This window comes from Triturus cristatus, chromosome 6 (assembly GCF_964204655.1).
Source record: "Triturus cristatus chromosome 6, aTriCri1.1, whole genome shotgun sequence".
Classification (NCBI taxonomy): Eukaryota; Metazoa; Chordata; class Amphibia; order Caudata; family Salamandridae; genus Triturus; species Triturus cristatus.
In genome coordinates, this window is record NC_140589.1 from 1,067,389,938 (window position 1) to 1,067,415,589 (window position 25,652).

General features: G+C 48.5%; 1 protein-coding gene across 16 annotated transcripts in view; it reads right to left on the reverse strand.

Annotated features, from left to right (window-relative positions):
* Positions 1 to 25,652, reverse strand: part of AFDN (afadin, adherens junction formation factor) — a 1,598,291-nt gene that overhangs the window by 712,391 nt on the left and 860,248 nt on the right. For all 16 annotated transcript variants that reach the window (XM_085611917.1, XM_085611916.1, XM_085611915.1 and 13 more), the window contains one exon: positions 4,314 to 4,512. In XM_085611917.1, the coding sequence (XP_085468043.1) occupies positions 4,314 to 4,512 (199 nt within the window). The remainder of the gene's footprint in view (positions 1 to 4,313; positions 4,513 to 25,652) is intronic.

The window sequence follows — 25,652 nt, forward strand, 5'->3', positions numbered from 1 at the left end:
GGGGGGGGGGGGGGGGGGAGACGATGTAGCCTCCTGTCCAAATAATAGGGGGGTAGGGATAGCGGAGCGGGGTAGTCCAATGGTCGACTGCATTAGGCATTCAAGTGCTAGTGGTATTCGATCTGTAGGCAGCAGTCCAGGGACAATTAGTTTTCTTTCCTGGAACATAGCTGGGTTGAAAAAAAAAAAACTGTTGCTCAGAGTGGAACAATTTTATAGAGAGCCAAGACATTTCCCTGTTTCAGGAGACTTGGAGTCTGGTACCCCTCCACAAATCTGGGTTTGCCACCTACTTCATCCCAGCCATAAGATCAGGGAAAGGTCGACCAGCAGGGGGGCTCCATATCTGGCTAACCACCTCTCTAAACTGGTCAACTTGTATGCACACAACCCCCTAAAATGACATTTTACACCTGACGGTTAAAGGCCCCAAAAATGGTTTTAATTTGGAAATATTCAATGTATATGCAAGAGGGTCTCCCGGGGTACAATTTTCTTCAACTATAGCAGTATTAGAGAGTGAGCTGTCTAGCATCAATCCCAACTCAGTATCTATTGTGGCAGGGGATTTCAATTGTACTTATGAACCCCTTTGTGCTGAGGATGTTTTGGGCATTGGCGAGCAGGACACTAAATTTGCAATCCCCCCCCTTAGTTTAGCTCCAATTAAGAAGTGGACCCAAAGGGCCATACAATTGAGCGCCCTAACATTGGAGCACAATTTAAGAGCTGTAAATGGTAGGACACGCTGCGATCTGTGCGCGGCCAATACATTTAATAGGCCCAGTTGTCCGTCAAGGATTGACTATATCCTGCTGGATATACGGCTCTGGCACGATTTAGCGGATATGGAAATTCTACCGTCCCAGGACAGTGACCACAACCCGCTATGCATGCTTTTAAGTAATAATTGGACAGTTGCCAGGTCCCACAATGAAGTGAGACTGACAACAAAAGAAGTGGTGCCCTCTAACTGTAACCAACACCTCAAATGGCATAGGGTCTCACATGAGGAGGATAAACTGTGTAAAATAAGAGACCTCATAGAGCAGAAGTTTTTAGAGCTTGATCTGCTCAGAGAGTCCTTTGTGGGAGCACAGAACTCTCCCCTTCCAAATTTCTACCAAGAAATTATTGAAAAGTTGGGAATTATCTTTACCATATCAGAGCCTTGCACGCACAAAAAAATCCCTAGGCCTTCCAACCCGTGGTATTCAAGTGCATGTAGGGAAAAGAGACGCATGTTAACTGTAACCCTTCAAAGCAACAACACTTCTTCTGTCAGATCTGCCAGGAAAGAGTATGCTAGGACAATTGAGCAAGCCAAGCGCATTTGGGAAGAAGCGCACTGGCAGGATCTTAAATCCGTCTCCCTTTTGAAAGATGCCACATTGTTCTGGGGACTCATTGACAAAGGTAGCCGAAAGGGCACTGATCCGATGCCCAATCACATCACGGAACAGCAGTGGCACACACATTTCCTTGGCCTGTATAGCGAGGGCGATAGTTCTTTATCTTCCAACTGCGAGAAGCTCCCTCTATTCCTGGAGGATCCCTCACTAGATGTGATCCCCGAGGCTGTTAGTCCATCCGATCTTTTGAAGTTCAACGAGGTCTCCCTTGCTATTACAGGGTTAGCTTCAGGAAAGGCGGCGGGCCCTGATGGCATTCCCGGTGATCTCCTCCTCCAAGAACCAAACCTATGGGCTGATTTGATCTTGCTCATATTGAATTTAATTGCTAGAGGTCACCCTGTCCCGGACACTTGGAAGGGTGCCCAAGTGGTAGCCATATTCAAAAAGGGGAACAGGGAGGATCCTGCCAATTACAGGCCGATTAGTTTAATCGACGTAATACAGAAGGTGGTTGGCAGGGTCCTCCTTATGAAGGTAAGGTCGTGGATGGACGATGTCAGTGTGCTCTCGCACTTTCAGGCAGGATTTAGACAGAGGGTGGGCACGATGGATCAGGTCTTTCGGTTCTACATGATCCATTGGAAAGTAGTGGTCATTGGGACAGGCAGCCTATATTTGGGCTTCATCGACCTTAAGACCGCGTTTGACCTGGTCCCTCGTGCCAAACTCTGGCAGGTGCTGTCCGACTTGGGCTTTCCACCCTTGATTCTTGATATTATCAAGCGCCTCCATGAGGGGAACTACGCTAAAATCAGGTGGGGCAATCAGGGCCAGCTGACAGAAAGGGTGGCGGTGAATAGGGGAGTACGCCAGGGTTGTGTGCTGGCTCCAACCTTGTTTTCCCTCTTTATAAATGGGGTGGTTGACCATTTGAGAGAGGATCCATCAGATGCTCCAACCCTGGCAGGGGAGAAATCCCCTACCCTCCTCTTCGCCGATGACACCCTTTTGATGTCAAAAAGCCCAAGTGGCCTGCAAAAGCTGCTCGATAGGTTCAGCCAGTTTTGCGATGAACGGGGTTTAGGGATTAATACCACCAAAACAAAATTAATGACACTATCCCCATCTAAATGTTTTAGGAATGGCATCACACTTAACGGTATGCCACTAGATACTGTAGAATCTTTTGATTATTTGGGCATCCGGATTAACAACACGATGAAATGGAACAGTCATTTAGCTAAAATGCTCTTTAACCATAAGAGGGTGGTGGGGGCAATTCTAAGAGAACAGCGGCTTTCCTTCAGTAGACCAGTAGTCCCGGCCCTTGTGGTCTACGATGGGAAAGCTCTACCCTCAGCACTATATCGGGCGGAGCTTTGGCGGTTTGCGAATGTCAGTGACCTGGAGAAATCCGAGAACCATTTTTTTTTTTAGAGGACTGGTCTCTCTCCAATCTTCCACCCCCCCGACACCACTTCGCAAGGATTTGGGCAAGCGCTCTATTAAGGACATAGCAAGATTGCGCCCGCTGCTCTTTTGGGTCCGCTTGAGACGCACCCCTGAACTGGCCAGCTATGCTGCTGCCCTGAATGAGATCATTAATCTAAATACAGGCAATAAGACCAAATAGATCTGTAAACTAAAGCAGTTGTCCACAGAAATTGGATATGGGGAGGCATGGTCTAGCCAGATTCCACCCGCAAAGCAAATCATTAAAAAAGCCTACTGGGATTGGGTGAAGGGAGAGGAAGCTCGAAATCCCAACCGAGAGACCCTCACTGACCAGTTCCTGGAGCACAAGCTTGATGCATAAACCGAGCAGTATCTCGATTTTATACAATCTCCACGAGACAGAATGCTCTACATGAAGCTTAGATTTGGAACCCTCCCGCTTAACACTTTGGTAGCAGGTTGGAAAAACCAGAGCGCAACATAATAATAATAATAATAATATGAAATTTATAATGCGCTCAGCTTACCCGGGGGCATCCCGGCGCATCTGCCAACTGTCCCGGGTGCTCCGCCCCCAATGAATCCATCCCCAATTTCCTCTTTGCGTGCCCGGTTTATAGGGCGGCAAGGAGGAAATGGCTTAGTCCAATCTGCAGAAATGTGGGTTTTGTGGACTACAGGATGGCGCTACGTTTTATCTTAACTGATGCCCCTTCCCTTGCTCTGGTCTGAGGGGTAGCCAAATTTTGGGGTGTGCCTGGTTGATACGTACCAAATTGTCAAGGCCTAGCAAGAGTTAGGCCTTTAGAGATATAGGAGTATTTTGTTACATCAGGAAGTGTTTTTTATGGTCTTTTATCTGTACATATTCCCTTTTTATATCCTACTTTTATATTGTTATATGCTGTATAATGATGGACTTTTATGATGAATTAATTTTGTTCGTACTTTTATGATATTTTATATCGAATAAAGTGATATACTAATAAAAAGAATTTAAGAGAAAAAAAAGAAACCTTTCTCCTTTCTCGTGTTTGGGAAGCCAAATTACCAGTTCTTCAAATGTATGGTAGACTGACATTTGGGAGCACATTTTAACCATACTAACATTAAAATTAAAAAAAAAAAAACGTGTACAGTTCCCACACAGCTTAATCAAACTTCAACTTGACTGCAAAACTGTGGAGGCTGTCCACAATTCCAATGAACAGTATCTCACAGATGAATTAAAATATCAGGGGGGGATCCTGAACTTTTTTTCTTCTCATTCCTTCTCTGATGCCGCTTTAAGGAAACAAAGATGAAGAACAGCTTCCATTTAACAACATACAAATATGTATACACAATCTGTATTCCCATTCAACAAGTAAGAGTACTGATTCACTTTGTGGAAATTTAGATTATCTATTAGCTATAGACAAATCCACCATTCAATTATTTAGGTACCAATTTTTAAAGGCACACATTATTGAGCTTCACCATTAGTCAATTAAGAGCACTTACCCCTCTGGCACAGTGGCTCTAAAAATTCTTGCAAACCATTAGGTATGTTTCTGACAACATCACACGAGTAGCCATCTTCAGGCAAAAGAAAAGGCAGCTGTAAATCCGGATCTTCTTCCAGCTGGACATCTCTACCATCACTGCGAGCCAGTTCATCAGCAGTATTTTCTGCTACAGATACCACTCTTTCTATTAGATCCTAGACAGGAAAAAATATCACATTTTGAGGCTTATCCTTTATTAAAAGTCATTGCTCTGTTCCTCTAGAACGGTTTGTCGTATTAAGTCTCACAATCGCACATCAGCTAGCCTGTGATGACTGTGTAACATTGTCCATTCAACTATTCTTTTAAAAATAGAGGCAAAAATAGGAATAAGATTTAAACATGTGAGGAAATTTCATTTGAACTGGACGTGCTCTTTGTACTGTTCTAGGTATTCAAGCAGCATACTTTAATGAATGGTGTGATGAGCTATTTCAATTTAAATATATACCTTAGAAAAATGCTAGTAGCTGGTTCAGTACATAACATGAGGGCTGGCCAAATAGACGATTAAGTACTAATTAAGAAATAAAACACATGGCAGCCTTATAAGAACCTGATGTCAATGGCAAACGGCTTCTACAATACTCAAGTATCATATGACTCGGATATGCAAAAAAATGCAATCTATTTCCTCTGCGCTGGAAATATGACCAAGTTGGGCGTGGCTGTATTCATATAAGGGATAGTGAAATGTTTATTCAGGTTCACGATTGTGTGTGGATGGATATAAATCTAAACAATCGTGCTTTTTTCACCCTCCAAATAAAACGAGGTGGAGATTTTCTATGAGGTTACGCAACAGGTTAATGGACAAGTTACTTATCTTCAGTAATGCCTCATCTGGTAGAGACATGATCTAGCCACAGATTCCTTACCTCTGAATTTCCCAGGCATCAGACTGGCTCCAGAAGATTTTTCTTTGAGCAATACCCCTGCATGCCGGTATGTGGCATTGGTCGACTCAGTGTGCCGTCTGCGTCGTCTTATGCGCCTTTGTGACGTCCGCGTCACATATATAGGCACCACCTCAACACGCTGTCAGTTACTTTTCACGACTTTTACATGCCAGAAGTGCGGAGCAATGACGTGCACTGATATTGGTGTGTTTCTGAACAACTAGGACTCTTAAAGGGATCAGCCCTGACCCTAGCAACCTGTCCACAGTGCAGGGAGGATTGGTGGGTCGGTAAGAAATCTGCAACAAGATTATGTCCATACCAGATATGGCATTACCGAAGGTAAGTAACTTGGTCATCTGATCAAGACATTAGCAGTAGATTCCTTACCTCTGAATGTATACCCAAGCAAAACCATCCCAGAGAGAGGACTGCATACAAGTGTATACAGGAAATTGTGCAGGACAGAGCTGCCAAAAAGGTTGTCCTTGTGGACTTGACTGCCCAGACAGTAGTGCTTGGTAAACGTGTGTAGGGACACCCGCGTTGCTCCCTGACAAATGTCAAGAAGGCTACCTTTAGGCCAGAGCATAGCAAATTTTGATGCAGAGGACGACCCATGGATAGATAGTCCTCTTCTGCACCGCATGACCTTTCTTCGTGCCAACATAGGCCACGAAGAGTTGGTCGTCAACCCGGAACTCTTCTGCGGTCAAGGTAGAACGACAACGCTCTTTTTGGCTGTAGACGTTCCACTTCTTTAGAGGGGTGCGAAGGAGCGTAGAAAGTGGGCAAGGGACAGATTGCCCCACATGGAATGGTGTTACCTCTTTTGGGAGGAAAGAGGCCCTTATGTGAAACACCAATTTGTCAGGAAAACTTTCAGGAAAGGAGGCCTGGATGACAAAGCCTGCAATTTGCTCACCCTCCTGGAAGATGTGATTGCCACTAAACGGGCTGTTTTGATGGTAAGCAGCCGGAGGGGGCAATTATGCAGAGGTTCGAATAAAGCACACATCAAGAAGGTAAGAACCAACGTAAGGTCCCAATGAGGCATAATGAAAGGGGAAGGTGGGAACATATGTACAAGGCCTTTGAGTAATCTATTTACAATGGGAGATTTAAATAATGAGGGTTGGTCTGGCAGCCAGACAGGGCCAAAAGGTACCTTTGAGAGTGCCCAGTGCAGAGACCTGCATGGCAAGGGTCAAAATAAAAAGCAAAACTTGAGAGAGGGAAGCAGAAAGAGAATCAATAGACCTTTCTGTACAAAATGTCCAAATTTGTTCCACCGGCAGGCATACCACGGTCTAGGTGGAGGGCCACCTGGACACCAAAATAACATTGCAAACTTCGGGAGGAAGGCCGAATGCTATCAATTGCCACCACTCAATAATCGCTATGCAAGAAGGCGTAGAGTTGACAGGTTAGGGTGGAGGACCCTCTCCTGCGGTTGCGACAGAAGATCCTCCTGAAGGGGCAGCCTGATTGGCAGATCGATGCTCAATAGGATAAGACCGGAGCCACAAGAATGACTTGTGCCCAGTCGCTGCTATTCTTCTTGAGCACTCTGCACAGGAGTGGTATGGGCATTAAGGCGTATAAAAGGCATGAGCTCCACTCAAAAAGAAAAGTGCGTCCGAACGAGAGTTGCCTTGGAAACTGCAGCATGAAAATCTGCTGACATTGCACATGCTCTGCGGAGGCGAACAACTCTAACCAAGGCTCTCCCCACTGGTGAAAGAGACCTTGTGCCACCTCTGGATGGAGACGCCATTCCTGATCTGCTAGGCATCGACTGCTGAGTTTGTCCGCCCTGGCCTTCAAAGACCTGCCAGGTGTTGAACCACCAGGGATAAGCCCTGCTGTTTCAGCCATGTCCAGAGACGTGGGGCCTCTTGACAAAGGATCCATGACCCCACCATGTTTGTTACAGTACCACATGGCGGTGGTGCTGTTCGTGAACACTTGAACAAGTTTTTGCTTGATTGAAGCAAGAAAGGCTTTCAATGCCAAGCAAATCGTTGAGAGCTCCAGCATGTTGATTTGGAGTCCGGATTTCACAGGAGACCAGAGTCCTCTGATCTCCACCTCTCCCAGATGGCTGCCCCATCCCAGGAGTGATGTATTAGTCACTACTGTGTGGTGAGGTTGGGGAAGGGAGAGGGGTCTGTCAGTGACCCAATCGCGGTTGGTCAGCCACCACTGCAGGTCTTGTGCAGGTCCCTCTGAGATCTGGAGCATGTCGAAGAGCTTCCCCTGATGTTGCGCACACTGGAACTTCAAGTCCATTTCAGAGCCCGCATATGCCATCTGGCACGAGTCCCTAGCAGGATGCAGTAGAGGAGGCCAGGAGGCCCAGCAGTCAGAGAGTCATTCTCACCGAAATCCAGGATAGAGGCTGAGACATCGGTATCACAGCCTGAATATCCTGGACTCGCTCCTTGGGGGATTGGCCCAAAACTGTACTGGGCTAGAACAGCTCCAATGAAAGGGGGCGTCTGAGAGGTAGTCAAGTGTGACTTCAGCATGTTGATGGTGAACCCCAGCGAATGCAGGAGGTTCTTCAAAGTCAGGAGGTGGGAGACGACAGACTGGGGCTAGCCTGTCTTCAACAGCCAGTTGTTGAGATAGGGGACGACTGGCAACCCCTGATCTGCGCAGACTAGCTGAAACCACCGCCATCACCCTGCTGAATACCCAAGGGTCGCATGTAAGGCCAAAGGGGAGCACAGTGAACTGAAAGTGCTCATGGCCTACTGTAAACTGCCGGTAGTGCCGATGAGCAGACAGGATGAGAATTTGAAATTAGGCATCCTGCAAATCCAACACTACCATCCAGTCTCCTGGGTCCAAGGCAGACAAGACATGAGTCAGAGTGAGCATCTTGAACATTTCCTTTTTAAGGAAGTAGTTGAGGGCTCGCAGATCTAGGATTGTCCTTTTTTTAGGATAAGAAAGTACCAGGAATAAAAACCACAGCCTACTTCTGGCACCGGAACCGTTTCTATAGTTCCTTTGGACAACAAAGCCATGACTTCGTCCTGAAGCAAAGTCAGGTGATCCACCATCAGCCACTCGGAAGTTGGAGGCATTGAGGCAGGAGTAGTCTCGAAGGGGAGGGAGTAGCCCCTTCGGACTATCTGGAGAACTTACCTGTCCGAAGTGATGTTCTGCCAGTGGTGGAGGTGATGACCGATCCTGCCACCAACTGGCTGCCCATGATCCGGAACGGCCTGACTAGGAAGGTGTGGAGGCTGAGGCGGCAGAGTGTGAGCGTCTGACCTGACCTCTGGCTGCTCAACCCATGGGTCAGAACAAGCAGCGCCCGTGCAGAGGTTGCTGAACTTGCGCTGTCTTGTAGCTGAGGTATGGCTGATGTGGCTGAAAGCCCCTTCTTAAAGCCATGAAAGGGGCGAGAGGCAGACAGGGTACGTGTGGCCACGGAGAGGCCCAGGTACTTGGCAGTAGTGCGTAAGTCCTTAAAGCGCTCGAGTGCCATGTCTGCCTTGTCTCCAAAGAGACGGGTGTCATTAAAGTGCTTGTCCATGAGAGAGGCCTGGACATCCCCTGAAAGGCCCGAAGTTCTCAACCAGGTATGGCTTCGAACAGCCACCGTCAATGAAATCGCTCTGCCCAACGAGTCGGTCAAGTCAGGACCACAATGACAGTCAGGAGGTGGGAGACGACAGCCTGGGGCTAGCCTGTCTTCAACAGCCAGTTGTCGAGACAGAGAACAACTGGCACCCCTGATCTGCACAGACGAGCTGCAACCACCGCAATTACCTTGGTGAATACCTGAGGTGTGCATGTAAGGCCAAAGGGGAGCACTGTCATGTCATGTCAAAATGAATTTGTAGAGCGCGCGTACACCAGGGAGGTTTCATGGCGCTGGTTCGGTTAAAATCCAAGTCCCAGAGAGAGGATTAGAAAGCCTGTCGGAAGAGCCATGTTTTTATTTCAAAATATTTTTATTGAAATTGTACTCAGGAAGTTCATCTAAAAAACATTACAAATGCGACCAATTTCAAAAGCATCATCCGTCCAGGTATACAAAGAACATAAGAGCTAGAGTTTACCCCCTACTTCCAAACGGGTGAAGTTTAATAGTTTAATATAGGACACAGTTTCATCAGGACAAGTTGCAAACCCGACAGTATAAGCTTATAACTATCTACCCTCCGAGCCAAGTTTTTAAAAGATTTCTAAAGCCAAGAAGATTGGGCAGAGATGGATTTCGGAGGGGAGGGAATTCCAGAAAACCGGGGCCAAGGTAGAAAACCTGGCACCACCGGTGCGCTTTAATCTAAAATGAGGGGTATGAAGTTGATTTTTATGCGCTGAACGAAGGTTACGTGTGGGAGCATATTTGTTAATCATACTGTTGACAAATTTCGGGCTACTCTTTATCAAAATGTCCGTCCTTTCTCTCTTTAATTTTTTGTTCTCTACTATTTCATGTTTTTTGTCCGGTTCTTTTTTTGCTCGTGTCAAATCAATGTTTACAGCTTTTATCCGGGCAAAGAAAACACCACGCATTGAACTTAGTGTTTTATATTTACAATTGTATTTTGTTTTTTAAGGACTTCAATAAAAAAAAAAAATCTGGCTACTTCCGTTGAGTGACTTAAAAATAAGACATCCAATCTTAAAGGAACACCGCTGAGCAACCGGAAGCCAGTGAAATTGCTTCAAGAGGAGAGTGATGTGATGATGCCTAGGCTGGTAAGTAATTAGATGCGCAGCCTGGTTTTGTACCATCTGTAAACGTTTTAAGAGATTGAGAGGGATGCCAAAGTATAGTGAATTGGCGTAGTCGATATGGGACATGACCATGGCGATAATCACCTGAATCCGGGCGTCGTGGGTGAAGAATCTACAGATCTATTTTTATTTTGCGGAGTTGGTAAAAACAGGTGGAGATCACTGATCTAATCTGTGAACTGAAAGTGCTCATGGCCTGCAACTGGCTGCCCATGATCGGATGGGCCAGACTAGGAAGGTGTGGAGGCTGAGGCGGCAGAGCGTGAGCGTCTGACCTGACCTCTGGCTGCTCGACCCATGGGTACAGAACAAGCCGTGCCTGCGCAGAGGCTGCTGAACTTGCGTTGTCTTGTGGCTGAGGTATAGCTGATGTGGCTGAAAGTCTCTTCCATAGCCACAAAAGAGGCGAGAGGCAGACATGGGACGTGTGGCCACTGGGAGGCCCAGGTACTTGGCCGTAGCGTGCGAGTCCTTAAAGCGTTCCAGTTCCATGTCTGCCTTCTCTCCGAAGAGATGGGTGTCATTAAAGGGCAGGTCCATGAGAGAGGCCTGGACATCCCCTGAAAAGCCAGAAGTTCTCAACCAGGTGTGGCGTCGAACAGCCACCATCAATGAAATCACTCTGTCCAACGAGTTGGTCATGTCAAGACCACACTGCACCTCGAACTTTGCCACATATCTCCCGTCTGACACTGCTTTTAAGAGGATGGCCCAGACGTCCTCCGGGACCTGTGGCAGCACTTATGCAAATGCTTGCCACAGGGAGTGGGAGTAACGGCACAACAGGCATGCAGTGTTTCCCAACCACAATGCAAGGCTGGCAGAAGAAAACAAATTCTTTCCCCAACTGTCCACCCTTTGGATTCCTTGTCCGGGGGTGTGGAAGGGAAAGTACTGTGGGAGGTAGAGTCTTGGACCACCAAGCTCTTGGGGGGGGGGGAGGGGTGGGGGAGGGGGGGGGGGTTGGTGAAGAAATTTGGGTCGCTCTGGGCAGGGCAACGGCGGTGGGAAAAAGCCCTATTCACAGGAGCCCCTGTGCTAGGCTTGGACCAGGTTCCCGGGAGGACATCATTTAAGGCCTCGTTGAAGGGCAGCAAGGGTTCTGAGGAGGAGAAACCTGGCTGCAGGACCCCTGTAAAGATATTAGTCTTCACTGCCACGGAAGGAAGCTGAAGGTCCAGGATCTCAGCTGCTCTTTGCACCTCCATAGTGTATGATTCTAGCCACAGTAGACTGAGAAAGCAGGCCAGAATCTGGAGAGGTATCCAGTCCTCTGGCCTCACCAAATTCCTAGTACCAGTCCATGTCTTGATAAGGCTGGCCTTGCAAAGGGTCTAGCGACCCCTCCCAATCTTCCTCCATTCCTAGCCTTTCAGAATAAGGCTGAGGAACTTACCTAGGGCGTAAGGGTTCTGTCCGTGCAGGTATCTGAGTCGGTAGGTGCGGATACGGCTCCCGACCATCGAGGAAGAGAATGGGGCTAGCGCTAGCTGCGTCAGGAGTCTCTGTCAGGCCGGTGCCAGAGAAGGCCACTATGGCCCTGTGTAATTCCAGATCCATGGCTGGATCCATGAAGGGGTGAGTGGGGTTGGGTCATCTGAGCCACCAGCGCGGAAACCGATGGAGATCCCTCTGAGCCTCCGGAGCCCGAAAGCGCGCCAATAGGGTCACATACCCAAATATGAGGCACATGGAGTCATACAATTCTTTGTGAAAGGTGGGGGTCGCTTTGGCTCCCGGGAAAGTGGGGAAGCGTGGAGCTGACACAGGCACAGGTTCAGAGGAATGAGGCCAAGAAGGCTAAGACACATATTAAAGGGCTCCCTCAGGACCTATATCTCTTATCACAATTCAATTACATTCAACATGGCACAACAACAATGTAGTCAAATCAACAGGGCTAACAAAATTTATGTTATCATAGTTATTTAACTTTTTATATGTAGGATATCAATATCAAAAATAATTAATTTTCTTTTTTTTCCCCAAAAAAAGTTTTATACATACAAATCAACAGTGTTCACATAGAAAATTCAGAAATACATACAATGTACTGTTTAGTAAAAAAACCCCGGAAAGAAAAAACAATTACACATACCAAAACTAAACAATACACAGACAGATCCAGACTCTCAAACTCACACAACATTCACAAAAAATATATACATCTGGATAAAGGGGAGACTACAGATTGCAAAGTCCCCGCGACCAAGTGTGATGTGCATGTTCAACAAGATCTGAACATTGGGTCGACGCGCGTTTCGGTGGCATAAAGGAAGCAGTACAGCCACCTTCTTCAGGACCTATCCAGATACCCCCAAAAAATCAGAGAACACCCAGGGGACAAGCTATAAAAACGGCTTTATGTTAACAGGGAGGATGGCCACTAGTCTGCTATCAAGAAATGCAGCAGTAGCCTTAACAAATGAGGCATAGTCTAGAACACTTTCATATATAGTGTCCCACAAGTCAAAGACGTAGTATTTAAACAGAGGATATTTCAACCAGTCTCCGAAATCTCATATAAGACATTTTTATGCTGATGTCTCTAATGTACACTTGCTATAAGTTGCACCACGGCAAAACAGTTCTTGGAACGTGGAGTTGAAATCACTTTCTCCTTCCAGCCGGTACCGAAATTAATCTGATCAATCCGGAAAAACAAAAAAACGTGAACCACCGATCTGCCAGCCGGGTAGACTTCTCTGTCGCATTGGCCGATGGATGGTAAGAAGAAAAAGTTAATTACCTTCGGTAATGCTTTTTCTGGTGGATACAGTATCTGCCTGTGGATTCCTCACCTTGTGAATATTCCCAGCACCAGCATTCCACGGAATTATTTCCTCAGCTCTCCACGCCATACCTCGGCTCCGCTCGCGACTCCGTATGACTTCACCGGAGCCAAAAGAGAGCCACGTCGGCATGATGACGTCAGTTCCACCCATTTATTCTCGTGCCTCCGAGGAGAACAGGTGGACCGACAACAGATTCAAAGGATACACAGTATACAACATTCGAACAAATATACATAGTACATATACAAAAAGGAAAGCTAAGGAACAAAAGCATTTCCTATAAGTGTACCAGATAAAACAACATGTCAAGCAAGGCATCCTTTAAGGTATACAAAGGTGGACAACGGGGAGGCGGGTGGGCCAGTGAGGAATCCACAGGAAGATACTGTATCCACCAGAAAAAGCATTACTAAAGGTAAATAACTTGTTCTTCTGATGAATACATCTGCCAGTGGATTCCTCACCTCGTGAATAGATTCCCACAGCAGTCCCACTCCCGGAGGAGGTTGTCCACCTTCCTATACCAAAAAGTCCTGCAAGACAGAGCGCGCAAAGTGGCCCTCCCTCCTCATCTCAGAGTCTAAGCAATAATGCTTTGCGAAAGTATGGAGGGAGGCCCAAGTCGCGGCTTTACAAATGTCTGCCACAAGAACACCCCTGGCCAAAGCAGAGGTAGAAGATTTAGCTCTAGTTGAATGAGCTCTAATACCCTCAGGAGGAACCTTACCAGCAAGGGCATAGCAGATCTTGATGGTTAGGATGATCCATCTGGACAGAGTGCGCTTGTGCACAGCTTTGCCTGTAGATTGTCCAATATAGCCCAGCTGATCATCCAAACGAAAATCCTTCGTCCTGTCCAAATAAAAGCTCACAGCTCTTTTAAGGTCCAATCGGTCAAGTCTTTCCTCCTCCTTGGAAGGATGAGGAGGTGGATAAAACACAGGGAGAGTAATCGACTGCCCCAGATGAAAGGGAGTAACTACCTTAAGTAGGAAAGCAGCCCTGGTCCTAAGGACCATCCTTTCAGCATGTAAGGATAAAAACGGGGGTTTCGAACTAAGAGCTTGAAGCTCACTCACCCTCCTTGCCAATGTTATGGAAACAAGAAAGACCGTTTTAAAGGACAACAGCCTCAAAGGACAGCTATGAAGGGCCTCAAAAGGGGAGCCCATCAAAAAGGTTAAGACAAGATTAAGGTCCCACTGTGGCATTACAAAGGGAGTAGGTGGAAACTGGTTAGTAAGAGCTTTGATAAATCTTAAAACAATAGGAGATTTAAATAACGACGGCTGATCTGGAAGACACAGAAAAGCCGATAAGGCTGATAAATAGCCCTTAACCGTGGCCACAGCACAACCTTGCTGAGCCAAGGAATTAGCAAACTGAAGCACATTGGAAAGATGGGCTTTTAAAGGGTCAATGGATCTCTCTCCACACCAACCATTTTACAAACTTAGACCACCTGTAGGAGTAAATTGACTTGGAGGAGTGTCGCCTGGCCGATAAAATAACATCCACCACATCAGGCAGGAGAGAGGAAAAACTCAGGTTGCCCAGTTCAATCACCAGGCATGAAGGTGCAGGCTCTGGAGGTGGGGGTGAAGAACCTGCCCCTCCGACTGCGAGAGGAGGTCTGCCCTGAGAGGGAGACGGAGCGGAGGGTGCGATGAAAGGTGAACTAGATCTGTGTACCACACCCTTCTTGGCCAATCCGGGGCGATCAATATAACTTGGGCCCAGTCTTGGCATATCTTCCTCAGAACGCGAGCAATCAAGGGTATGGGAGGAAACGCGTAAAGGAGATATGAGCCCCAACTCAACTGAAACGGTTCCCCCAACTCACCCTGCATCGGAAACTGGAGACTGCAGAATGACGGGCAATGCGCGTTCTCGTGAGTAGCAAACAGGTCCACCCGAGGAGTCCCCCACGTCCGAAAGACGTGACGAACCACCTCCGGATGGAGCCTCCACTCGTAGTCGGCGGAGAACTGTTGACTGAGACTGTCCGCATGTACGTTCAGCACCCCGGCCAGATGATTCACCATCAAGCAAATCCGATGGTCCTGAACCCAGGACCAGAGCCGCAACGCCTCTCTGCAGAGACGGTACGACCCTACTCCCCCCCTGCTTGTTGACATACGACATTGCGGCAGCGTTGTCCGTCAGGACTTGAACCGACTGACCGCGAAGGGAAGGGAGGAAGGCCTTGTGCGCCAAACGTATCACCCGCAATTCTAGAAGATTGATATGAGACAATCTTTCCTCTGGAGACCAAAGACAATGATCTCCAGATCCCCCAGATAAGCACCCCACCCTAAGGTGGAGGCATCCGATATTACTGTGGCCACCGTTGGAGGAAGATGAAAGGGCTTTCCTTGAGACAGGTTGCCCTCCAAGTTCCACCAAGACAGATCCGCTGCAGCTTCTCTGGAGATCCTGATCGACTCCCTGAGATCTCCGTTGTGCTAATACCACTTCCTGCGGAGACACCACTGGGGTGCCCTCATGTGCCAGCCTGCATGGTTGACCAACAGAATGCAGGAGGCAAACAGACCGAGCAGGCGAAGGACCTTCAGAACTGGAACAACCGCTCCATTGTGGAATAAAGGGATCATCTCCTGAATGTCGAGAATTCTTTGTGGAGGAGGAAATGCTCGACACACAGTAGTGTCCAGTACCGCCCCTATGAACAGGTTGCGTTGAGAGGGCACCAGGTGAGATTTGGGCATATTTATCGAAAAACCCAAGTCGAATAATAGTTAAGATGTTACCTGAGGATGACGTTGCACCATCTCTGGGGAGTCTGCTTTCAGAAGCCAGTCGTCCAGGTAGGAAAAGACCAGAATCCCCGACCTCCTGAGATGAGCAGCCACCATTGCAATCACCTTGGTGAAGACTCGAGGTGCAGTAATAAGACCAAACGGAAGAACCGCAAACTTGAAGTGTTGCGACCCAACCGTAAAACAGAGATACTTCCTGTGCGACCTCAGGATTGGGATGTGGAAATGCGCATCCTGCAAGTCGATCAACACCATCCAGTCTTCTTGCTGCAATGCGTGAAGAACCTGTGCAAGAGTTAGCATCTTGAATTTCTCCTGTTTCAGGTAAAAATTCAAAACTCTGAGGTCCAGGATTGGACTCAATCTGCCGTCCTTTTTGGGAATCAGGAAATATCAGGAGTAGCATCCCCGACCCCTTTCATGCTCCGGAACCACCTCTATCGCTTTTTTGTAGGAATGCAAGAACCTCCTTCTGCAGAAGAAGTAGATGGTCCTCTGAGCAAAAACCTTGGCAAGGAGGGTAAGGGGGAGGAAACTGCCGAAAAGGAAGGGCGTACCCAGACGACCTCCCAAATCCTCTTTACTTCCTGTAGCCAAACCCTTTTGCTTGTGTCTGCAAACCTAAAGATTTCGCAGCAGCCCTGCTATCTTTAAATCTTTGTACGGTGGAATCAGCTTTTTCCCCAAAAAGCTTTTCCCCATCAAAGGTTAAGTCGACCAGGATGGCCTGAACATCAGTAGAGAAGCCAGAAGAACAAAGCCAAGCCTGCCTTCTAGTGCCTATAGAAGATCCCATAATCCTAGCCACGGAATCAGCTGTATCTAGGTCCGACTGAATAGCTTGCCTAGCGGCAGCTTGAGTATCCGCAACAACCTCCATAAAAGAGACCTTCTCCTCATTGGGCAGTTTAGGGGCGAACTGCTTCACCGAGTCCATTAAAGCATGAACATAGCGCCCCAATAAGCAAGTGGCATTAGTTGACTTAAGCGCCATGCTTCCAGATGAAAAGACTTTTTTTAGCTGACTGGTCGATCTTTTTAGAATCCCGGTCAGCTGGTGCTTGAGGGAAGGCACCTGAAGATTGCTTCGAACAGGAAGCTTGCACTACAAGGCTCTCTGGTGAAGGGTGCAAGGAAAGGAAGCTCAGGTCCCCCGGAACACTCTATACCTCCTTGCCACAGCTCTGGAGACCGCAGGTGAAGAAAGTGGCTTGCGCCAAACGTCCATCACAGATTCTAAAATAGCCTCATTAAAGGGCAACAAAGGCTCAATGATGGAAGAAGGTGAATGAAGGGCTTCCGTCAAAAGGTTTGGCTTGTATTCTGCAGAGGGCAACTGTAAGTCCAACAACTCCGCAGCCTTCCTGATAACTAAATGATAAGGAGCCAACTCTTGTGGAGGAGAAGATCTGGCAGAAGAATGCTCCCATTCTGGAGAAGTATCTAGTCCACTTGCCTCCTGAATGCCCTCAAATTCATCAGTGGAGCCACCAACTTCACCTTCCTCCACTTCTTCCCTATATTGCTCCTCCTCCATAATCCTCTGAGCCTCTCTTCGAGAACGGATCCGAGGGCACGGCGTCGGCGGCACCGTACGCGGAGTCGGCGGCACCGAACGTGGAGTCGGCAGCGCCGAAGCCGGAGGAGTCGGCGCCGCCGGACACGGTGCAGATGGAAATGGCGCTGGCGTCGAGGGAGGCTCCGATGAAGGCAAGCGATCCAGTCGAGGCCGGGATGATGGATCTCCAGACGGCGCCGGGAACTGCCATGAAGGAGCCATCGGCAAAAAGGGCATAAAAGGTGCCTGTGCATAATGTTGCGGCACGCTCAAACTAAACACCATTGGACCCACGGGACCAGAAGGTGCGCCGGATGGGAAGGCAGCTCTTTGGAAAACCCCATACATTGCATTAACGAAATGCATCGGATCCGCACCCGGAGTCGGGAAATGCGGGTAGGAGTTCGAACCTGAATCCGGTCGAGGAGTAGCTGGAGCTGGAGCCGAAGTATCCTCAACTGGAGCCGCAGGTTCACCTTCTGGCCCTGGCGAAAGATCTTCCACCTGCTCCGGCAAAGCGTCGGAAGCTGGAGAATCCACTGGCGCTGGTGACTGCGCCAGTGACTGCGGCGGAGTCAACTTGGGCGAAGGTGTCTTCTCAGGAGACACACGAGGGGAAGGCGAAGGAGAAATGAATTCCTTACTTCGACGTCGAGGCGAGGGCGACCTCGAAGCCTTACTCTCCGACGATCGGCGCCGAGAGCTATGTTTCCTCTTCTTTTTGTGCCTTCTGGACTTCGAAGAGTGCGAAGTCGACGACTCCGGATCCGACTTCTCTTTCTCCCTACCTCTGCTCTCCTTTTTCGCCTTGGCCATGAAAAGCTTCGCTTCCCTCTCTTTCAGGGCCTTGGGGCTCATCTTTCTACAGCTGGAACAGTCGTCCACATCATGGTCCGATGAAAGGCACCATAAACAATCTTCTTAGGGGTCAGTGATGGACATGTGACCCCCACATTCCCTACAAGGTTTGAAACCTGTCTTCCTCGTCGAAGACATGGCAAATCCAGAAACAGTAACCCACAGGATGATTACAAAGTAGCAAGAGAGTGCTGGAAAACCGTTACGTGTCAACGGCGCGGAAAAATGGGAACTGACGTCATCACGCCGACGTGGCTTTCTTATGGCTCAGGTGACGTCATACGGAGTCGCGAGCGGAGCCGAGGTATTATGACATCCACGTCGGTGTGGAGAGCTGGGGAAAAAATTCTGTAGAATGCTGGTCCAGGGGCTATTCACAAGGTGAGGAACCCACTGGCAGATGTATCCATCAGAAGTTATGCTTCTACTTAGGTTTTTTGTGCTTCTTAAATGACCGACTCAACGACTTGGAGCGGGAGGACGAAGACTTAGGACTCCCATTCCGGAGCCCAGACCTTCCCCTCGACCGGAACCATGAACAAGTCCTTCATGGAGAACGACGTGGTGCTGAGCGCAGGGACCCTTCACTCAAAGCTTTCAGGGTCAAGGCTTGGCAGTCAGACTTTGAGTTGTGGTAGCACTCCAGACACCAGAGACCAGAGACAAATCAGGTGCGAGTCTATCACCAACAAGGCACAGTGGCAGACACCACATGGTTTGAACACAAAAGCCGTCTTAGACATGAGAAAAAATCTACATACCAACAAAGGGGTCGACACAACGTCGAAAGAAGCCTGTCAAAAAGTGACAGAGGGTAGCTCTTGTTACGGATCTGCGCTGGATGGTGCAGAAAGAGAACTGACGTCAGCGCGCCGAGGTGGTGCCTATATAGGTGACGCATATGTCAATACTGTGCCGACGACATCACACAGAGCCGACCGATGCTACCTACCGGCACACAGGGGTATCGCTCTAAGAAAAATCTTCCAGATCCAGTCTGAAGCCTGGGAAATTCAGAGGTAAGAAATCTGCAGCTAGATGTCTCTATCGGATTTTACAAAATATCAGTGTTTTATCAAGGATTCAGTTTTTCTCTTTTAATGTCTGGACTAGAAATAACTTAAGCAAGCATGTAATGAAAAGAATTCTTGAATTAAAAATTACATACACTCAGTCAATATTACCTTATTTGGCTTGAAAAGTCATAATAGAAAAAAAAAACAGAAATTCACACAATCTACTTCTTCAATGAAAAAAATACTTTCAATAACACAGATCATCAGAAATTCGGAATATCGGAAGGGTTCAAGACACTTGTGATAAAACGTATTACAAGTCATCAAGAATTCATACAATAAAACATCTCAAAATATTTCCAATTTCTGTTAGCAGATTGCAAAAGAATAAAATTTTGTAATAAAAAGTCATGACTATAATTCATCTAGAAATACAACATCTTGGGGATCATGTTTTGTACTGTTTCCTTATTATAATAGCACATTTACTAAAAATATCATTGCGGTCTTATAGGGTCTAATATTAGGTTGTCGCAAAATACGAACCGAATAAAAACATTGGGGAGAAAAGTATAATGTACATATCAGCATACAGTGATATGTGCTTTGGATGGAAACATTGTTACAGGGGTGAGGAGGGCAAAGTTCTAAAGAAAGTACCCTGCAAGGGGAAAGTGACAAAGTGCACTGTGCTCAGCCTTAAATGAGTAGGATACAAATGATAGGTAGAGTTCATTATACGAGGGAATGAATATGCTACTTACCAGTATGCATCTGTTCTTGGCATGTAGGGCTGCTGACATTCATATCTGTGCATAGATCGCCGCCTAGTGTTGGGTCCGGATGATTGCACATTGTTGTCCTGGAAGAGTCTTCGAAGTATCACGAGATAGGTGACTCCTCCCCTGGACCACAGTGCGCATGGGCATCCTCTCCATCCTTAGATTGTTTTTCGCCATTGTGGCAGTGATGGAGTAGATACAGTAAGTGATGACCATGCTATACAGTAATTCTGAGTGCTGCAGCCGCTACAGGCGCCGGGTAGGAGGGTGGGCGATATGAATGTCAGCAGCCCTACATGCCAAGAACAGATGTATACTGGTAATTAGCATATTCAGTTCAAGGCATGTGGGATGCTGAATTCATATCTGTGCATAGAATATATAGCAGTACCTCCATTAGCGGCGGCTACCCGTGCCAGCTGCAGCAGTCTGAAAAAGAGTTTTGAGAACAGCCTGTCCTACAGCTGCCTGCTGTTTTGAGTGTACATCTACACAGTAGTGTTTGGTAAATGTATGTATAGTGGACCATGTGGCTGATCTACATATTTCCTATAAAGGGATGTTTCCTAGGAAAGCCATGGACGCCCCTAACTTTCGTGTTGAGTGGACTCGTGGGGGAATCGTTAATGTGCGTTTAGCATTTTGATAGCAAATTTGAATACATTTAATGATCCATCTGGCTATACCTGCTTTGGAAATGGCGTTGCCCTTGTGTTGTGGAGAAAAGGCAACGAAAAGTTGTTTTGTTTTCCTAAAGTCTTTAGTTCTGTCTATATAGTACATGAGGGCCCTCTTTACATCTAGTGTATGGAGCATTCTCTCTGCGACATTCTGTGGATTTTGAAAGAAAACAGGCAGTTCAATAGTTTGATTCATGTGGAACTGCGATATTACTTTGGGCATGAATTTGGGGTTGGTACGTAGTACAACCCTGTTTGCGTGAACCTGTATAAATGGCTCTTGAATGGTTAGTGCCTGGAGTTCACTAACTCTTCTTAACAAAGTGATTGCCACTAGGAAAGCTACTTTCCAGGTGAGGAATTGAATCTCACATGAATGGAGAGGTTCAAAGGGTGGACCCATTAATCTGGTGAGGACCAAATTGAGGTTCCACACCGGTGCCGGTGGGTGTCTTGGGGGGATTACTCGTTTGAGTCCCTCCAAGAAGGCTTTGATGGCAGGCACTCTGAATAAAGAGAGGTGCTGCCTGTTTTGGAGATAGGCTGCTATCGCGGTTAAATGGATACGTATTGAGTTGTATGCCAGATTGCATCGGTATAGGTGTAGGAGGTAACAGATGATGTTTTGAATGGATGCGTCCAGCGGGGTAATGTCATTGTTGTTGCAGTAAATGACAAACCTCTTCCATTTAGCCGCATAGCAAGCTCTGGTAGTGGGTCTCCTGGCCTCCTTGATGATCTCCATACAGTCAGGTGGCAGGTTTAGGTAGCCAAGCTCTAAGACCTCAGGAGCCAGATTGCCAGGTTCAGCTGTTGCGGATCTGGGTGCTGAATTTCGCCATGGTTCTGCGTCAAAAGAGCAGGTTTGATCCGCAGCCTTTGATGCGGCACCACGGAAAGTTCTAGAAAGGTGGTGTACCATGGTTGGCGCGCCCATGTGGGAGCAACTAGGATGAGTGTCAGTGAGTGTTGTCGCAGTTTGCGTGCCACCAGCGGTATTAATGGCGCTGGGGGAAAAGCGTACGCAAATCTGCCGGACCAGTTCATCCATATCGCATTGCCCTGTGACTGTGGATGTGGGAACCTGGCGGCAAAGCTTTGGCATTTTGCGTTTGTTTGTGGCGAATAGGTCTATCTCTGGATGACCCCACTGTTGGAAGTACGGTTGGAGAACTGACGGATGTAGCACCCACTCGTGCATCTGGTGGCTGTGTCTGCTGAGCAGATCCGCCATCTGGTTGTCCTTGCCGGGGAGGTGTTCCGCCATGAGGAATATGTTCCTCTGAATGGCCCACTTCCACATGCTCTGAGCCAGATGAGACAACTGTGGAGAGTGTGTTCCTCCCTGCTTCTGTATGTAGTACATGGCAGTCATGTTGTCCGTCCGGATCAACACGACTTTGTTGCACAAGTGTACTTTGAATGCCTTCATGGCTAGGAAGATCGCCATCAGTTCCAGAACGTTGATGTGCATCTTCTTTTGTTGTGTTGTCCATAGTCCCTGCACTGTGTAAGTGAGTACATGAGCTCCCCAACCCTGGAGAGAGGCGTCCGCTGTCAGTATTATTTGTGGAACAGGCTCTTGGAACGGTCGGCCCTTGCAAAGGTTTTGTGGATTCCACCAATGCAGAGAGTTGTATGCCCGACCGCTCACCAACACTAGGTCTTTTAACTGTCCGTGAGCCTGATTCCATTGACTTGCCAAGCACTCCTGAAGCGGGCGCATATGTAGTCTCGCGTGCGTGACTATGAAACTGCAGGAGGCCATCATGCCTATCAACTGCATGAACACTGGAAGGGAGTGTTGAGGTTTGAACTTTGAGATCAGCAGTTGCATGCTGTTGATCCTCACAAAATTTGGCTGAGCTGTGGCTGCCAGAGTGTTTATGGTCGCGCCCAGGTACTGTCGTACGTGTGCGGGTTGGAGAAGTGATTTTGGGTAATTTAGTGAGAATCCCAGACTGTGAAGAAGGTGAATGGTGAGGGACATGTGGCTGGCACATTGCTGGGCTGACTTTGCCTGAACAAGCCAGTCGTCCAGGTTAGGGAAGACGTGAATGTGTAGATGTGCAGCCACTGTTGCTAGGCACTTGGTAAAGACCCTGGGTGCTGTTGTTACTCCGAAGGGGAGAACTTTGAATTGATAGTGATGTCCCTGAATAGTGAACCTGAGAAGTTTCCTGTGTGATGGGTGTATGGGTATGTGGAAATACGCATCTTTTAGGTCCAGTGTGGCTAGGAAGTCTCCTTGACTGAGTAGCGGGAGAACCTGCTGTAGGGTGAGCATATGGAAATGCTCTGAGAGAATGTATTGGTTGAGGGGTCTCAGGTCTAGTATAGGTCTGAGCGACCCGTCCTTTTTTGGGATTAAGAAGTACAGAGAGTACACCCCTGTCCCCTGCTGGTTGACGGGCACGACCTCTATTGCACCTTTTTGCAGCATACTTAGCACTTCCTGCTGCAATAATGCCAAGTGCTCTACGGACATAGGACGGTGCTTTGGTGGTATGTTGGGTGGAGTGGACGTTAATTCGAGACAGTAACCGTGCTGGATAATGTCCCTGACCCACCTGTCTGTGGTGATGGTTTTCCACGCTGACAGGAACCGTTGGAGTCTCCCCCCGACAGGTGTTATGTGGTCGGGGGGCAGGGAGAGGGCGTCACCGTTTGTTTTTGGGGGAGGACCTGGTGTTGCCGTAACCACGTCCTCTGCCCTTGGTGCTGGAGCCACGATAGCCACCTCTGTTGGTTTTATCATAGGTACTTTGTGTGCCCCCTTTAGTGTACTGCTGCTGTGACCCCTGACCTCTAGCTGCTCCTCTATTCCCGGGGCGACGAAAGGAGCCACTACGAAACTGCTGCGTCTGCAGAGCCCCCATTGATTTCGCAGTGTCAGTGTCTTTTTTAATTTTCTCGAGGGTAGTGTCAACTTCAGGGCCAAATAAATAGTCTGGGTTGACAGGTTGATTTAAGATATTGTTCTGAATCTCCGGCTTGAAGCCTGAGATTCTCAACCATGCATGCCTTCTCAACATGACGCTTGTTTTGATTGCCCTCGCCGCTGTGTCGGCTGCATCCAGTGCGCACTTGATGGATGCATTGGTAAGGAGCTGTCCCTCTCTGATGAGGAGCTCCGCTGCCTCTTTATATTCATCTGGCAAATGTTGGAGTAGTGCTTCTAGTGTGTCGTAGTGGGACCTATCATAACGGGCCAGGAGTGCCTGAGTGTTGGCAATGCGCCAGATGTTTGCTGCTTGCGCCGCAAACCGTTTGCCTGATGTCGCCAGCACTTTGAACTCCTTGTCTGGGGGAGGAGCATCACCTGTTGTTTGTGAGTGGGCTCTTTTGCGAGCATTAGCAACCACCATGGAGTCCAAAGGTAACTGTCCCCTAATGTACATAGGGTCTCCGGGTGCAGGCTTGTATTTTTTTTCAATCCTGGGGTTTAGCACCCGTGCCCTGGTTGTTTCTTTAAAAATGTCTTTTGCAGGTTTGAGAACTCCTTTTAACATGGGCAGAGTCTTGACAGTTCTTTCGGAAGAGGCGAAAGTGTCCACCAAGAAGTCTTCTTCGACAGTGTCAGAATGGAGTTCTACTCCATGATTGGCAGCAGCCCGTTCTATGAGGGCATTAAAGGCAGCAGTGTCCTCTGTGGGAGATGTCTTTATGTTATAAAGCTGCGTGTCATGGGTATCTGGTGCGGTACCCTGGTCTGTGGGGTCATCCCATGCCTGATCTGGGTCTTGCAGGTAATCATCAGGATCGATATCCCCAGGGTAGGTGGTATCATCCCCTACATAGTCCTCTACTGCGTCTGCCTCTGAAGGCGTAGGAGAAAAGGACGGTGGATCCTGATGGAAGGGCTGAAAGTGTTCATGAAGCACTGGCTCTGACCCTGCCGGCAATTTGTGTTTGAGAGGAATTTTGTAGGAGACCAATCCCCTCTCTGGCGTGATTTTCCGCTAGCGGAGCATCAACCTACCAGTGTTGGCGTCGATAAATTGTGGCTGTGAAGGCTCGAAATCGGTTTGTCCTGTGGATGGGGACTGTGTCTGGCGGACACGTGTCCGAATCTCGAACAGTTTCGGCGCCGTGGGCGGCGGCAACCCAAACGTGATGTTGGCCGGCGCCGAGGGTGCTTTTGAAGCCTTGTGCGTGTCGGGACCCGACGTAGAGTGGAGGGCTGTCCGTTCTCTGATGCGTTGCAACGATGCCGAGACCTGTTGCACGGTGAACGCAGATGGCTCTTTGGAACCGGTTGGCACCTCTGAGGTAGGCGTCGAAGCGGCACCCGACTTCTTTGCAGTCATGGGGTCATCGATCCGAAGGGAGGTATCGACGCTCGTTGGAGTCGATGACTTGGCAGGCGCCGCCGTTTTAGACGTCGACGCAGACGGGGTGGCCACCTTGACTTTGGTGGTTGGGGCCGATGTCTTCGGTGGCCGAGGCGCCTTGTGGGGGCCGAGGGCCTTCTTCTTCGGCTCGGCACCCGTATCCGCTGCGGTGAGCTCGGCACCGAAATCCCTTTTTGCGCGGTCGGAGCCGATGACCTTTGCCGGCGTCGAAGGAGTGGAGGGCTTCGAGGCATTCCAGCTGATCACAACCAGTTTCACTTTCGGTTTCGATGGAACTGGTGCGATGGATGGTTTCGGTTTCGCTGAAGGGAATCCAGTCGCCTTCGATAATAATGGCTCTTGCGAAGTGTTCGAGGCCGGGCCTGAAGGCGGGGCCGAAGAACCATGAGATTGATCTTGGGTAAGGCACGAAGGCGATCCCTCGAGCTGAGCCGCATGACGTATTTTTTCGGCCTCCGTATCGACGGGTTGGCCTAGCTCCTCGCTGGAGCTATCTTCCTCGGCCCCAAAGGCCTCATCGTAGTCTCCTACCTCTTCGACGATTTCTTCTCTCTGAAAGATCACCTCATCGTCGTCTTCCGATCGGGAGTCGTGTTCGGAAGCGGGGCTGGAGTCTACGTCCTCCACGCTCTCGGCGTCCTCGTCTTCGGTGCTAAAGATGTTGGCCGGGGCAGGCGCCGATTGCTGCGCCTCCAATCACGCTGCCCGTCGATTCCGGAGAGTCTTCTTCGAGCGGAATCGGGCACAGGCCATACATTTCGACTCATCGTGATCCGGTGAGAGACATTTGTTGCATACCGGGTGGACG